A 16,915-nucleotide genomic window follows, 5' to 3' on the forward strand; every position below is an offset into this window, starting at 1 on the left:
TTTCTCCTTTTATGGTCTGGACTCCATTCCAATACACCGCCTTATTCTTTATCCTCTTCTTATGATTCCTGTGCAATAATAGCAAAGGCCTATTTATAAATTTGCTTGGAGAACACTTAAATATCAGGAATCTTGATTAAATTTAAGAGCCCGTTGTCTGCGTGTGTTTATTTTAATAAGAAAATAGTTTTTAAAATAAAGGATTTCTCAAGCCCTTGAATTTGTGCCTGTTCCTAGGACCAAGCAGTTTCCCTGTTTTTGTGAAGTCCTGTCTTGAAGTCATCAAACTTACCCCAAGCACATGCCTGAGGCAACATTCAGATAGATTATTCAAGCAAAGATAAAATAAAAATCTTTCCTTTGAAATATTCAGATAATTAAAGCTAAATCAAGCCTCTAAAGAAGTATGACATTCATGTTGGTGACGCTTTGCCTAATTGTGGTAGAGATAGTCCAAGGGCAAATGAAGGTCAAAGTGTGGAGGGCTGAGCACAAGAGAGGAGGACCTTAGGAGCAGTCTGCTGCTGTCCTCTGAAGAGGACTTCTATGGAAAAGAAAACCACATACCCCATGAAGGCTTGTCTAGGGTATGTTCCTATCTTTGAGGACCCAGGTGCCCATCTGAGTCATCCTCAAGGAGGTTCAGGGGTCAGAGGTCCAAGCTCCGTGGGGGGGACACAGCAGAGATAGGGGTTGGGATGTACAGTCAGCCAAGAAGTGAGTCATGGGACCAACCAGCTGCAGAACCAGGTGAGGAGTGCAAAGTCATTCCACAGCTGAGTTCTAGCCAGGCACCAAGGGGGGCCCAGGGGACAGGAGGGTATGAGTTGGGAGCAAGAGTCTGGGAACAGCATTTCAGGATCTTGGAGGGAAGGGCCGGTGTCCACAAACATGGGACTGACATGTGCATTTGGGTAACAGGGGAAGAGCTTATTGTCTTTGGCTGCTCTTAGTCTTGGTTGGGAGTTCTTCCATAGAACAGTCTTTCATTCCTCCTATATTTACTGAGTGCCCTCACCTTATACAGATGGTCCCCAACTTAGGATCGTTCAACTTATGATTTTTCTACTTTACAGTGGTGTGAAAATGAAACACTTTTAGTAGAAACTGCACTACACATTTTGAATTTTGCTCTTTTCCCAGGGTTGGGGCTGTGCAGTATAGTGCTCTCTTGTGCTTCTGGGCCACGGTGTGAGCCACAGCTCCCAGGCAACCACGCCACCCCAGGGGTAAACAACTGATACACTCGGAACCATTCTGTACTCGTACAACCACTCTGGTTTTCACTTTTAGTGAAATAATCCACATAACAAATCACAGGAGATAGTCAATGCTTTATTATCAGAGAGGTTTATGTTAGCTGACTTTGCCCAAATGCAGCTAATGTTAAGTGTTCTGAGCAGGTTTAAAGTAGGCTAGACTAAGCTGACATTTAGTAGATGGCTAATATTAAATGCATTTTCCACTTAAGATGTTTTCAACTTAGGGTGGGTTTATGGGGATGTAACCCCATCATGATAATGGAGGATCTGTAATAGCAAACACAACTGGTCTTCCCAGAGTTCCTCCTCCAGTGAAGGCAGAGACACCCAGCAACTGCTTACAACATAGCAGGGTGAGCTCTACAAAGAGGGAAGTTCAGAGTGTTTAAGTGAAAATACAGGAGTGGTACCTAAAGTTTCTTCAGATCCCTAGAGGACAAGCAGAATTAACCAAGCTAAAAAGAGAAGTTTGAAAACGGAAAGGTAAGAGAAAAATGCAAAAGGCTCAGTATATTTGGGGCAGTGAGTCAAGTCTGATAAACCCAAAGAAGAATGTAAATGGCAAAGGGATCCTTTTTGAGCGTCTTTTGGGATGCTGCTGCTTTTCATGGCTGCCCAGGGCACGTTTCTTATAGAACCCTCATGTTTTAATGTGGTCTTTCTCCTCAGCAGTTTGGTTTAATTGCAGCTTCTTAAAGATTGAGTTTGCTGGGTGAATCTTGAGTCCCCCGCCCCCCTTTTTTTTTTTTTTTTTTTGGTTTGTTTTTTGAGTTCTAAGGACAAATATTAGCATTCATAGTTTATCGTTCTCAGGGACCCTAAAGGTCTGGGCCAGAAGAAGGAAGTGCTTAAAATTGCTTGGTAAGTGACTACACTGTCTGCATTGTAGATTAAAGAGCTGGTGTGTTGGGTTTTTGGTTATGTCACCCTTTGTTTGCTTTCTTCGAGTCATCTGTCACCCTTGGCTGGCTTCTTTAGCCTTAACCCTAAAAGATGAAGCTTCAAAGAACTGGTGAAGGAAATTACCCATTTACTTGGGGGCCATCTTGGTATCTACTCTTGATCTTGATGGGGAAGTAAGTACCAGGACCCAGAATTTCCATGTCTTTGATTTTCCATGGCCTTCCTGAGACAGCTGTGCATTCTAGACAAATGAATTGTCCTTATTTCTCACCTGAGCTTTAATCCCAAATCCCAGCAGGTCTCTCTCTCCATAGATGAAGATTGAAAGATCCCTTTCCCTTCCCTTTTTTTGCCCCCCTTCACCTTTTTCTTTGTGATGAAGACTGGATACAGGGCAGTTGTTCTCAGACTTTACCTGATGTCAGAATCACCGGGCCTGCTGGACACACCATGGGCTTTTGGGCCATACCCCCAGAGTTTCTGATTCAGAAGGTCTGGGTGTGAGGCCCGAGATTTTGCATTTGTAATCAATCCCCAGATGATGTTTACTGTCTGGGTACCACACTTTGAGAACCACTAGTCTAGGCAAGCCCACGAGACTTAAGCCTTCTCTGGTTTTTCCCCTGTGCTCCTGCCTTGTGTCCCCACCTGGGCTATCCAGATATTATCATCAGGAGATCAAAGAATGTTCTAGTTAAGAAGAAACTAAGACTGAGGGAGAGATCAGTCCAAGCTCCCATTCTCATAGTCCCCAGCCTGGAACCCTTGGGCTCTCCAAGGACAAAGCTACAGACTACTGTCTTAGCTGCACAGTCAAGAACAGCTTCGAACAAGATGGAAGAGAGACCACAGTTTGTATTATTTATGTTTGAGCTCCATCGAAATGGTACTTAAGGTACTTCCTCTGTCATCATGCAGTTTTGTTTTCTATTCCCCAGACCTTATCAGAGCCCTTATTATGGGAATGAGAAGGGAGGAACTCTCTTCAGATGTTGTGGCGTGTGACTAATTCCTGCTACTAAGGGAGGAGTTTTTGTGCTGGTGAACTATACGCACTGCCGTATATTATGTTAGTTCTGGTCTTGAAAATAGTGACAGTTCTTCCACTTATGAGAGAGGGAGAAAAAAAAAAAAAAGCCCAGTCCTTGTTTACAAGTTGCCTAATTGTTTCTCAGGACTGCTCTAATCCTCAGGGCTGATGGGTTAACTCTGTTTACCTTACATAGTCAGTAGTAATAAAACAACTTTTGCTGTTTGCTGTATCCCTTTAGTTAGTAAAAATACTTTATTTCAGAGGCACAAAACAAATAAAATGCCTTTACTGTGCAGAATTATAATATGAAAAAAAAAGGTCTTGCTGAAACAGATTTGTTGTTACATAAAGTTAATTTATATATTCCTTTCCCCAGGTTTCTACCACATACTGTGTATTTTCATAGACTAAAAGTCAATTTATCTTGCATCCCATTAAGCAGAAATTTATCTTTAGAAGTCACGTCTGTAATTCACTACTTAAAAAATCATTAATATGCAAATTATATATTTTATTTCTAGGAGATCAAAATACTGGTAAGCCAGGGACTCACGAGACATTTAGGAATCCGACACCTCAGAGGACATTGTAAGCAGATGTGCCCCCTTGTCCTCATCTTCGTTCACCAATATTGCTCCCTAAAGCCAAGGGTCTGTCAGAGCCCTTCAGTGGGAATTAACTCTGTGGGAAGAGATGAGTAGCAAGACCTCATCAGGTCGGAGAATCCCAGTCAAAGACAACGACGTTCATTCATTCATTCATTCATTTAAAGCTTTTATTCATTTATTAGAACATGAGCGGAGTAGGGGAGAGGGAGAAGCAGACTCCTCACTGAGCATGGAGCAGGCCACGGGCTCCTTCCCAGGACCCTGGGGTCATGACCTGAGCCAAAGGCAGATGGTTAACTGACTGAGCCACCCAGGCCTCCCATAGACAACTTTTTTTTTTTTAATTAACATATAATGTATTATTTGCTTCAGGGGGACAGGTCTGTGAATCATCAGTCTTACACAATTCACAGCACTCACCATAGTCCATACACACCCTCCCCAAGGTCTATAACTCAGCTACCCTATCCCTCCCCCCAACCCCCCAACCCCCCAGCAGCCCTCCGTTTGTTTCCTAAGAATCTCTTATGGTTTGTCTCCCTCCCCCATCCCATCTTGTTTCATTTTCCCCCCACAAACCCCCTCCCTGACTCTCAAATTCCTCATATCAGAGAGATCATATAGTAATTGTCTTTATCTGATTGACTGATTTTGCTTAAGCATAAGACCCTCTAGTTCCAACCATGTGGTTGCAAATGGCAAGATTTTGGTTTTTTGATGGCTACATAGTATTCCATTGTATTCCATAGTATTCCACTGTGTGTGTACACACACACACACCCATATCATATCTTCTTTATCCATTCATCTGTTCATGGACACCTAGGTTCTGTCCATAGTTTGGCTATTGTGGACATTGCTACTATAAATTTTCAGGTGCATGTACCCCTTTGGATCACTATGTTTATATCTTTAGGGTAAATACCTAGTAGTGCAGTTGCTGGTCATAGGGTAGCTCTGTTTTCAACTTTTTGAGGAAGCTCCATACTATTTTCCAGAGTGGCTGCACCAGCCTGCATTCCCTCCAACAGTGTAGGAGGGTTCGCTTTTCTCTGCATCATTGCCAACATCTGTTATTTCCTGACTTAATTTTAGCCATTCTGACTGGAGTGACGTGGTATCTCACTGTGGTTTTGATTTGTATTTCCCTGACACCGAGTGATGTGGAGCACTTTTTCATGTGTCTATAGGCCATCTGGATGTCTTCTTTGCAGATATGTCTGTTCATGTCTTCTGCCCATTTCTTGATTGGATTATTTGTTCTTTGGGTGTTGAGTTCTATAAGTTCTTTATAGATCTTAGATACTAGCCCTTTATCTGGTATGTCATTTTCAAATATCTTCTCCCATTCTGTCAGTTGTGTTTTGGTTTTGTTGACTATTTCCTTTGCTCTGAGAAAGCTTTTGATCTTGATGAAGTCCCAATAGTTCCTTTTTGCCCTTGCTTCCCTTGCCTTTGGTGTTATTAATACAGTTTCAGCCCTCACGGAATTTAAGAGGCTCTTGAAGTACTGACACATGAACTTGGATGGCCTTTTCAAGGGAATTGTCGTAGTCAAACAACCAAAATCCAAGGAACCTTCTGAAACAAACCAGTTCCTTCCTTGGAAAACTATATACTTTGTCATATTCTGATTTTTTGCAAACTGGTCATTACAGACTGAATTATATCTTCGTAATTATTCATTATATTCAAATTAAGCTGGTCCTAAATATCCCCAATTACTAAGCATCTTCTAGATGTTTTGTAAAATTCTTAAATAATGAAGCCAAATAATATGCTCATAGGTATCTCCCAATAAATTCATGAAGGTAAATTCATCATATTTTTATCCATATCTTCTATAATAAACTTTAAGAATGTTACATCTGCCTCTTATTAATGTTAAGGGGAAGATGGATACAAAGAGCAGATGTTTGCTGTTCTCATTTTATTTCTATTCAGTGCATGTGTTTTACAAATGTCAGGAAATTATTTTGAACCAGGTGGTGCTTTATTGCTAAAAAATTTATTACGTATTTATGGTTAATTTTATAGATTTATCATGGCAGAAACCTTAAGTTTCTTTGTAGTTCAGAGTTCATTAAAGCCTAAATCCAGCATGACCATAATCTGTTTTCCTTCCAAGGAGAAGTACTTAAATAGAAGCTTTAGAGTTAATACCCAAGTTTTAATCAGTATTATTAAGTAACTCTTCCTGGGAACCAGTCATAATCAGTGTGTGAAGATTCCAGTGTATAGTCAGGATTGCAAATCTTGAAAAGAACATTTTACAGTTTTATTAGTTTCTTCTTGCTCTTTGTACTTGCCAGGAGTTGTGGCAGAAAACATTATTTAAAAAGTGGTTTGTATGGAAAAAAAATATGATTTTTAATGTTTTTAGAGGACTTTTTTTCCTGATTTTATCAAAATTATAGTCACTATAAATATTTTAAAACACACAAAGTATTAAAATATTACCTAAAATTCTGCCACCAAGATATACTACTTGTTTATCTTGTGTTTTAGTGTAAGTTTTGTTACTCTTCTCTTGTTAAAAAAATGTGTGTGTAAGCAATATGTATACAATAAATAAAAATTTGGATCCTTCTTGGATACAGTTTAATAACCAACTTTTTTACTTGCTGAATAATATATTGAGGGCATTTGTTTGAGGGAGTTAAGATTATTTTTAGAAGCTCTTCTAAATTTGCTGTTGTTCAGCAAATAATCATTGAAAGCATTATTTTGGATGAGCACAGAATATTTAAATACTGTAGTATATTTAAACAGTTGCTTGACGATGATCATATAAAGAAGGTATTTTTCCATCAGGAGTAGCACCACAGTGTCTTTGTCCACAGATTTTGTGTGCATTGATGGAGGATAAATCTTACTGGTAGAATTACTAGATTGGAATATGGACACTTCAAGACTATAGAAATGCACTACAAAATTCCTTTTCACCAAACTCTGCAAGAATGCCCTTACCCCAACCCTCAGTAGCATTGCCTATTATCATTGTTGTAATCCTGCACAATTTATATGTGCTTTTGGAAAAGGCTATTTAATGGCTTGAGGAAAAGGAAGGTATTTTTAGCAAATGGGAGAAATTTTCATTAATGATGTAATATATCAGTGTCAAAGTAGGTTCTCCCTCGAAGGGCAGTCATTTATCCAAAGCTTGGGGTGATCCAATGTAGATGTCCATCTGTTTTTAGAAATATAGGGGTATCTTATTTAAAGATTGAAGAACAAGACATTGAAATGTGCTTGATAACCACCTAATTTGCGTTAAGTTTGTGGAGATTTTATCCCAGCCCTCTATTCTGGATAACAACCTTAGTTATTTTCATCATGGGGTCTGTATATATTATACTGTAGAAATATCTTTGTTTTCTCAGGCTATTAAAAAAAAAATTACCCCAAACTTGTGGCTGAAAAAACAATAGAAATTTATTCTCTCTCAGTTCTAGAGGCCAGAAGTTTGAAATGAAGATGTTTGTGGGGCCATCTCCCTCCAGGCGAGGGGGGAGATTCCATCCCTTGACTCTTTCAATGACTGTGGCTGCCAGCACTCCTTGGCTTTTGGTGGCATCACTCCAGTCTCTCCCTCTCTGGTCACGTTGCTTTGTCATCTTCTGTCTGTCGAATCTCCTCCTTCCTCCCTTTTGTGAGGATACTTAGGATGATTGCACTTAGGGCCTACTTGGATAATCCAAGATAATCTCCCCATCTCGAGATCCTTACTTTAGTCACATCTACAAAGTCCTCTTTTTCCATGTAAGGTTAAAACTCAGATTTCAGAGATTAGGATGTGGGTATCTTTTGGGGGAGCCATTATCCAGCCTACCATACCCAGGACCTTAAAAATACCTGATTTCACATACTTCTGCCCGTTCACTCTCTACCAGAATATGAGACATGGGGCCAGAAACAAAAAATTTTTACCAATGTTTTGACCCAAATGTCAGGGGTGGTGGGGGATGGGCAGAGTTGACTCCATAATTGATTCAGCGTATCCAGGGTACGTGGTCTTGTAAGTCTATAAGTCTTGAGGGTAGGTCCAGCCAGCGAGACAAGACAGCAGATTTTAAAGATGCAGGGCAGAATAGTCAACTAAAAAGCTATTCTTCCTCAGTTTCTCCTCACCCAAGCGAATGAATGGATAGAAGTCCAACTTCATGTGTAGTGTACATGTCTTACTTGAACAATTTGATATTTGGTCCCCATTAGCCGGCCTGGGCTCCTTTGTTGACATTATACTAACACTTTCAGTTTCTCATCATCTTCAGAAGGAACTTTTTGCCACTTGATATGAAGCAAGGCCTTCTAGGGAGGGCTCCCTTCCTTTCTCGTCCCCTCTCTGCCAAGCTCTGCAGTCCAGGGAGCGTTTCCTCTGCCACCAGTGCAATAGCTAATCCATTCCAGTTGCATAAGAGTTGAGGAACAATGCGACTATTTAAAAGCCCATTGGCCTCCCTCCAGTAGCTGTTCACTTCAGTGTTTACTCTGGAAAAGGGGCTGAGTTATATATCCATTCTTTGTGTAAATTCTCCTTGACTTCCTGTGTCCCCAAGGAGGAGGACCCTTTCCTGTGGACTCTGTAGGGAGAGGTGGTGCTCTATGGAGGTGAAGGAGGCAGTCAAACCTTGGGGGATCTTGTGTAAGTGAGGCCTTAGAAGGCCAACCAGAGAATTTGAGAAGAGGAGGCTTTCTCATGGTACAAGTAAAGCATTTTTTTTTTTTTTAAATCAGTTAGCTGGTAGGTGGAACTTTGAGATGATTGTAAAAGGGCATAGTCATAGAGTGACCACTACCCCCCTCCCTGCCTTTTAAAATAAGTAACTGTCTCTTTAATTTTCTCTGGAGTCAGTTGGACTGAGACATGTTCCTTCCTTTGTTCCCATTTTAAAATCAATTACCTGGATCAGACAGCTGTGAAGGCTGGGCTGACGTTTTTGAGTCTGTAGGTCACGGATGTACCATCTACATAAAATAAGCCAGCCGCTGCTCCTAATGCTGGACCCAAGAACGTATTTTGGGGGCAGTGCAAAGAATAGCCCCCACATACCAGTTCAAGGTTTAGGTGACTCAGGGTACTCCAGTGTCATTTTGTGAAAATGCCTCTTACATTGTTCAGAACCCTAGAGCTCTGAAAAAGTAAGCCATGCAATGGGCTACGCCCTCCGCTGCAGATCTCTTTAGATATTGAGGCCAAGAGTTTTCTCCTTCCATTAGCTCCCGCCAAAGTCCTTCCCATAATGAGACCATTGTGATGAAATTTGTACCCAAGGTAGAGATAAATATTTTAATGGTAAAGATAGTAGTGAAATCTAAGAAACATCCTGTACTGGGGACTATGTTGTATGTCCTTTCCCTGCAAAGATTCTGGGAGAACCAGTTCGACCAATGATAGATGATGCAAGTTGATAGAAGCTTTCTTTTCATTTTCAGTACAAACATTTCATATCAGTAGCCTGTGGTTGCTGGTTTTGTTTTGTTTTTTTTTTTTTTAAATAAAACCAAAGGGAAATATTAAAAGGTATGGTTGGCAGGAGTGAAAAGATCATAGAACACAAAGTTCTGCAAAGTAGAGGTGTTTTGCCTGCTGATTTCTGATGTCTGGTCAGCTGGAGAGGGCACCGTGTAGCTCTCTCATCTGTCTTCCGTTCTATCACTTAGCTCCCTGTAGTTGGTTATGCTCATTACAGATCACTGAATAACACATCTGTGACAGCCTGAGGGGTTCTGTGGGTCTATTTTGCTTTGCAGATCTGTTTTATGGCATAGAAAGCATGAATACACAGCACTGTACCAGAAGCTGGCTTCTAACCCACCTTGGGTGAAGGGGCTGTGTATATGTGTCTGTCTCTCCAATACAGACACCAAGAAAAAGACTTGGAAAGACACAGAAAACAATAAACCAATAAGAGTGGAGAGAATTAGGAAGAGAGACCCAATTACAGTCATTACTGGGGATACAGAGACATGGTCTGGGAGGAAGCTCCTCTTCTCGCACTGTCTGCTCCCTGGTTCATCTTGGCTTTCCATGGGAAGCCTTGGTAATGACTGACCTCAGCTGCCCTGGTTAGAATACCCTTTCTGCTCTCACCTGCTTTTAGTTTGGTCAGTAGTGAGTAATGGAGTCGTTCCTCCTTCGAAGAGCCATGACTTACTACTTTCTTCTGCTGCTGTTTTAAATTGTTTAGGACTGGGGCGCCTGGGTGGCTCAGTGGGTTAAGCCTCTGCCTTCTGCTCAGGTCATGGCCCCAGGGTCCTGGGATCCAGCCCGGCATCAGGCTCTCTGCTCAGCAGGGAGCTGCTTCCCCGTCTCTCTCTGCCTACTTGTGATCTCTCTCTGCTAAATAAATAAACTCTTAAAAAAATTTTTTTTTCTAAATTGTTTGGGACTAAAGAAGCACACATCTGCCTATGTAGGATTTCAGCTTTTTTGTTCCTCTTTGAAATTTGCATTCTTTTCTATTTACACAAGCAACACATAAATGTGAGAATATATTCCTATGATAAAAACGTGCATTGCAAAGATAACACTAAAAATACCTTGATTTTCAGCTCCAATTTTTATTTCCTTCCCAGGGGTAGATAAATTTCCTTTTTTGGGGGGGAGGGGTGAGAGAATGAGTATGATTGTGTGAGTGGAGGAGGGGCTGAGGGAGAGCAAAAATCCCAAGCAGGCTCCATGCACAGAGCCCAACATGGGGCTCCATCTCCTGACCCTGAGATCATGACCTGAGCCAAAATCACGAGTTCTAATGCTTAACCAACTGAGCCACCCAGGTAACCCACAAATTTCCAAATGTTTTAATATTTTATCTATATACACATAAATTTGCCTAGAGAAGTACATAGGTTTGTCTCATGTCTGTGTATTTACATCAGTGGTATTAGGTATTACACGGGTCTTATTCTGTAACTGTGTATTTAGGTAAATGGTATCACACCGTTCATAGAGCATATCATCCTGTGCCTTCCGGGTTTTATTTAATGGTATGTGTTAGAAACCTTTGACATTCAGGTTGAGTTCCTATTGTATGGTATGCCGGGATATGTGTGTGCTAGAATTTCTCCTTAATCCCTTTAGGTAGTGAGTCACAAGGATCTGCTTTCAGTGATGAAACATCCAGAATTCTTCTTTTAACCACTTTCTGGGATAGATTTGTTCATCTGTCAGCTAGAATTTTTGCTCTGTGAGGATTAAACTCTAGGGTCGGTTGGTGTTTTGTTGACCTACCTTATGGTGTCCTTGTCAGGACCTGATCATGGGACTTGTGGAATGAGTCAGGGAGTAACTTACTTTTTCCCGTGTCCTGGAAAAATGTTAGGTAAGTAGGATTTGCCTTTTCCTTGAACATTTGTAGAACTCACCAGTAGACCCATGCGGGTCTAATCTTTTATTATTTTTTTCAATTTCTTCCAAGGTTCAGTTTATGTATTCTCCTTCTTTGAGTTGAATTTGTTTTAACTTGAAAAACCCATTCACTTTATTTAGGTGTTCAGATATTTTGGTTAAAGTTACACGTACTATTCTGTCATGTGTTTTTCTTCTCTTTGTAATTACACCCCCTGTCATCACACATGTTGTGAATTTATACTTCTTCCTTCTCAATCTCTCTCTTTCCCCAACACTTGACAAATGTTTATCTAATATGTGAATATTCAGAAAGTAATTAACTTTTACTGATCATCTTAAAACAACTTTTGGCTCTATATTACTTACCTAGGTTTTGATATATAATGCTCCCACCTTTCATTTCTAAGAAGTTTATAATTTTTGCTTTGACTATTCTGTTTTACTGAAGAATTATTTAGAAGTCTGTGTATATTTATGTTTAATTTATATGCATATAGATTTTATTCACTCTCTCATCAATTTGTAATTTGGCCTAATTTTGGCCAATGAGCATGGCCACCTTAAACTCTGACTTTTGAAAAGACAGAGGTGTCCTCTATGGCCCAATTATGAACTGACTCTGAGATTATTATATGCATGGGGGGTAGCTTGAATACAAAGAGGGAGTGAAAAATATATACAATAATAATATATTATCTATTCAAGAGTCAATATTCTATATTTGTATATGTGTGTATATATATATACATATATATATGTATAATATGTAAAGAAAGCAGGGGCATGTTTAAATTCAGTAATATATTTAAATTAAGTCATCTAAATTGTTTTGGTTAAACTTTACAGTAAGTACGGTATTCTGTTCTTCAATATTCTTACAGTTTTGTCTCATTCCATTAATTTCTGAGACTCATTCATTGTCTCCTAATATGTTTGTGACTTTGTCAAATTTCTTTGTATTTGACCAGTTTTTCAGTATATGTTCTGATGTTATATACTCACATGCTTTAATGGTAATGACTAGTAAGTCCCTGTGATCATCTCTTTTCCTAAGATGATTTATCACTCTCTCTTGCTGTTTTCCCTGAGTCTGTTTTATCTGCTACATTACTGTGGACACCTGCTTTCTTTCCTCCTAGCATGTGCTTATTAGACTGTTTTATTCATCCCTTCATTTTTGAACTTCCTGTATCATTTTTATTTTATAAATACTTCTGGTAAACAATCACAGTGTTACCTAATGTCAAAGCCTCTGTCTTTTCTTTTTATACATGAATCTAGCCAATTTATATCTGTTATAACCGGGATATGTTGTCATTTTCTTTTGTGTTCTCCATGTATAGTGTTCTTTTTCCCCCTCCTCCCCACAGCTGTTTTCTTTTTTTTTTTTTTTAATTTTATTTATTTATTTGACAGAGAGAAATCACAAGTAGATAGAGAGGCAGGCAGAGAGAGAGGGGAGGAAGCAGGCTCCCCGCTGAGCAGAGAGCCCGATGCGGGACTCGATCCCAGGACCCTGAGATCATGACCTGAGCCGAAGGCAGCGGCTTAACCCACTGAGCCACTCAGGCGCCCAGCTGTTTTCTTTTTAAAGGACACTCGTGTTTCTTTATTCTGTTCTCTCCCTAATGATGTTCAAGTTTTACTCTCCATTTTTAATTTCCTCTAGGAAAATTCTTAAATTCTTAAACTTCTATCTTTCTGCCAGTGTCAAGAGTCTTAAATACTGATATTCCACTCCCCAAATGGTTGACCTCCCTTAAGTCCATACTTCCTTCCCTTTCATCACGTGAGCTGCCACAACCTCTGTATTGATATAACCAGCAATTTGGGAGCAAAATTATTATAATTTCTTCATCTTTTTTTGTGTGTGTATAGTAAGTAAAACTTAAGAGTAAACGTTCCTTTTTTTTTTTCTTCTGTCTTCACTGTCTTCACATTACTTCCCCTATCCCATCTCTACATTTATTTTTCTTCTTGACAGAGCATGTAATACCTTAAATCTTTCAGAGTAGGTCATTAAATCTTTCGTACCTTCCAAGTCCATAAATACCTCTATTTTCTCCTACAAATTAATCTATTAGTTGATTGGACACAATTTCAAGTCCAAAATTATTGTCCCCCAGAGTTTTGAGGTTGCAGTATTGAGAACAGTATGCCCGATTTCCATCTACCTGTCATTCACCTCTGAATTGTCTTCTCTCTGCATATCTCTTAGGAATTTCAAAACTTCTCCTCTTATCTCTTGTTCTCAGTGACACCGAAGGTATTTTTAAGTGTGTGTATCTACCCACTTCCCACATTTATGCTGCTTGCATTAGTGGATTCTTTTTTCAACCAGGGACTCAGATATTCACACTGAGGACTCAAATCTGAATATGCAAATGTTCAAATTTCAGAAATATTCTTCCACTGTTGTTTTGATTAGTCCTTCCATTGGCTCTGCTTTCTCTCCTGATGGAAGAAGCTGTTTCGTTGGGTGGTGGTTGAATCTTTGGCTTTCATTTTCCACCTCTCTAAATTTTTCCATTGTGCTTGCTTTCTGTTGTTGCATTCTCTGAGAATCCCTTGGCTCAGCATTTCAGCTGAGTTCTCTTTATAACTCTGCTCGTCTGATAAGAGTTTGATTTCAACAATCTTTTTTAAATTTCTAGATTTCTGGTTAATTATATTTTTGGAATTGAATGCACTGTTTCCCCCCACACTTATTAGCCACACTTAAACCAAAGTCAGGTTCAGTCATTCCTGTTAACTCTGTTTTCTTGGGTGTCAGTTCTACTTATTGGGTTTGGTGTCCATCTTCCATGTTCTTGGCATTGCTTAAATATTTGGTAATTCTTGGTTACCTTTTCATTGAATATTTTCCTTTTCATTTAATTCATTTTAAACCTTTTCATTGAAGATTTGCTGCTTGCAGTTACTAGAGGTAGACCATGGTGGGTTTTGCTAAGAAGTGTGGGTAGAAAGAGTGCCCGCTTTTTCCAAAGTACAGGCAACCACCTTGAAGAATGTCCATGCTCTCTTTCAGTGTAATATATGCTGCCCTGTGCTAGAAAGCAGACCTTCTGCAGTCCTCTGAGTGCCCAAGTGAGGAAGGGGTGAGAGGGCTATTGAGAGAACCAAGAGCAATAAAAATATTTCAGCTACTCCTGTTTGATTCTGCAACTCATCATCCAGTGGACTTCTCTGCCCATGCGTCCATCTTTAGGCTCATAGTGTAGGCTGTCAGAACCACCCACCCTTAGCAGTAGGACTCTTCTGTAAATAGGGTCAGGATTGTGGTTTCTCTCTTTTATCTGATGCCATCAGATTAAAATACATACCTTACTATCTTATATGATTTGGAGAAGGAGGGGAAGGTTCCCAAATGATCACCTCTGGTTGATCACCTCTTTGTGGCTATTACAGTTGACACTTGAACAACAGGGAAGTTAGGGGCTCCAACTTTCCATGTGATCACAGATTCACATATAATTTTTTACTCTGCCAGAACCTAACTACGAATAGCCTGCTGTTGACCAGAAGCCTTACCAATAACATAAACAGTTGGTTAATCATATTTTGTATATTATATGTAGGTATATACTGTATTTCTACAATAAAGTGAGCTCAAGGAAAGAGAATGTTAAGAAAATCCTAAGAAAGAGAAAATGCATTTAAGTACTGTCCTATATTTACTAAAAAAAAAAAAAAAAAAAAAAAAAATCTTGTATAAGTGGACCCATCCAGTTCAAACCTGTGTTGTTCAAGAGCAAACTGTATTTCCCCAGGTTTAGAGACAAGGTGAAGGGAAGTTGGAATCGGATGAAGAAAAGAAGAAGAAAGAGACAATTTATGGGCTTACTCTATGTATATTAAGAAGAGCTTTCGCAAATGCATAAATATAAAGTGATTAACCTTTGATCTTCACTTGTTTTTAAATTTTGCACACTAATGAGATGTTCTTTTTCATTTTTAGGTCTTGAGTGTAATCATGGCCAAACCTTATGAATTTAACTGGCAGAAGGAAGTTCCTTCCTTTTTGCAAGAAGGAGCCGTTTTTGACAGATATGAAGAGGTAAATAAGTGTTATTAATCTTTTCTCTCAAAACATTCTTATAATTATTTCATTTTAATTACAGTATTGAGTAAATAGTCTTTGACATAAGTAAGAACATCTTTGAGATTTATAAGTTGAAATAGTTGGAAAGAGGCAAGTTATGAGATATAATAATAATGAAAATGATACTGTAATTTATTGAGCACTTACCATGTGCCAGATATAATCAGGATAATGATGCTATAAATTATTGAGTGCTCACTGTGTGCCAGACAGTCTTCTAAGCACTTGTGTGTATTATTTGTTTAATTCTTCACAACAACCTTATAAGGTTGTTGCTGTTATTACCCTATTTTTACAGATGGGTTTCATGTAGCAACAGTTTTTGCCTAACGAAGTGTTTTTGGCAGGCTTGCTACATAAAACTTTGTATTTGTTGTAAATGGAATAGTGGTTGGACTTTTTGCTAGTCACTTGCTTTGTCAGTTTCATTCCTACCGAACAGCTGGATCAAAGCTTTGCATGCCTGGGTTTCTACCATTTATCGCTTTTGCCCTTTGCAAGACAACATGGACTCCAGACTTTCTATAAAGCAGGAGTTGGGGGCCACCAATCTATTAGGGAAGTTTAGGTCTGTGAGTTGAAGCCTCATTAGCATTTGTAAATGCATTGTTTTTCTTGGACTGTACTTGAATTTGAGGTGAATTGGGGAAGGGGGGGATGAGGAGATTGTCACCTCTGAGGCAAAGTGAAATGTAAAATTGTTTAAGACTTCATCTCAAGTCAGAATTGGTTCCCCTGGAAAGCTCTGGAATGTGTGTGGTGGCTGATTGTGGTGGCCCCCTCAGAGGTTTGGATTGTCAGGCCTTTTCATGAGATCTGTGGGCTGACGTGACGCAGTACTTGTCGACTTGGTTTTTCCAAAATGTGTATCCTAACACCCTCTAGATTTATGCCATAGTTGCTTCATAAGTAAACAAAATTGAGAAAGGCTAAGGATGGGCCCCAGTGTGGTCACTATTCCTTGTAGTAAATTAAAATATTGAAGTGACAGCTGTTTATAGGACAAACTTGACTCCTTCTGCGAAGGAACAGTTGGCTGCATTTTGCTATGAGAAGACAAAATATTGCACCCCCTGGAGATAACCACTATTAATTCTTTGGCAGTTTTCTCTTAGTCTTTTGTTTGTTTGTTCTTTTTTTCTCCCTTCCAGAATTGTGATTCTGATCTTTTGAAAATCTAAATCAGAACTTGCTTTTTCTCTATTTCAGAGGCTTCCATAATTCTCTATTGTAGGATAAGATGAAATATAAGGCCTTCCTTGATTTGGTTCCTGCCTAATACCGCAGCCTCATTTCCCACCAGTTTGACACACACACACACACACACACACACACACACATTCTGCTTTCACCATAAAAATCCCCTAGCAATTCCCCCAAGACACTGTTATGTTACACGCTTTGTGCATGCTGCTCTCTTTTTCTAAAATGCCTTATTCCTCCTAGTGTGACTGGTGAACTCCTAATCATCCGTCAAAACCCAGATGAGAAATCTCTACATCATTAATCTCTTCCTTGACCCATTCAATAAGAATTGTTAACTCCTTGAGGCACCTGGGTGGCTCAGTGGGTTAAAGCCTCTGCTTTTGGCTCAGGTCATGATCCCAGGGTCCTGGGATGGAGACCCACATTGGGCTCTCTGCTCAGCAGGGA

The 16,915-nt window shown here is 39.6% G+C and overlaps 1 protein-coding gene across 7 annotated transcripts in view; it reads left to right on the forward strand.

Moving 5' to 3' along the window:
• The window catches only part of PLCB4 (phospholipase C beta 4), a 411,299-nt gene that overhangs the window by 236,454 nt on the left and 157,930 nt on the right, over positions 1–16,915 (forward strand). For all 7 annotated transcript variants that reach the window (XM_059134009.1, XM_059134005.1, XM_059134003.1 and 4 more), the window contains one exon: positions 15,119–15,217. In XM_059134009.1, coding sequence (XP_058989992.1) covers positions 15,134–15,217 — 84 coding nt within the window. In that variant the 5' untranslated portion in view covers positions 15,119–15,133. The remainder of the gene's footprint in view (positions 1–15,118; positions 15,218–16,915) is intronic.

Source organism: Mustela lutreola, chromosome 9 (genome assembly GCF_030435805.1).
Source record: "Mustela lutreola isolate mMusLut2 chromosome 9, mMusLut2.pri, whole genome shotgun sequence".
NCBI lineage: Eukaryota > Metazoa > Chordata > Mammalia > Carnivora > Mustelidae > Mustela > Mustela lutreola.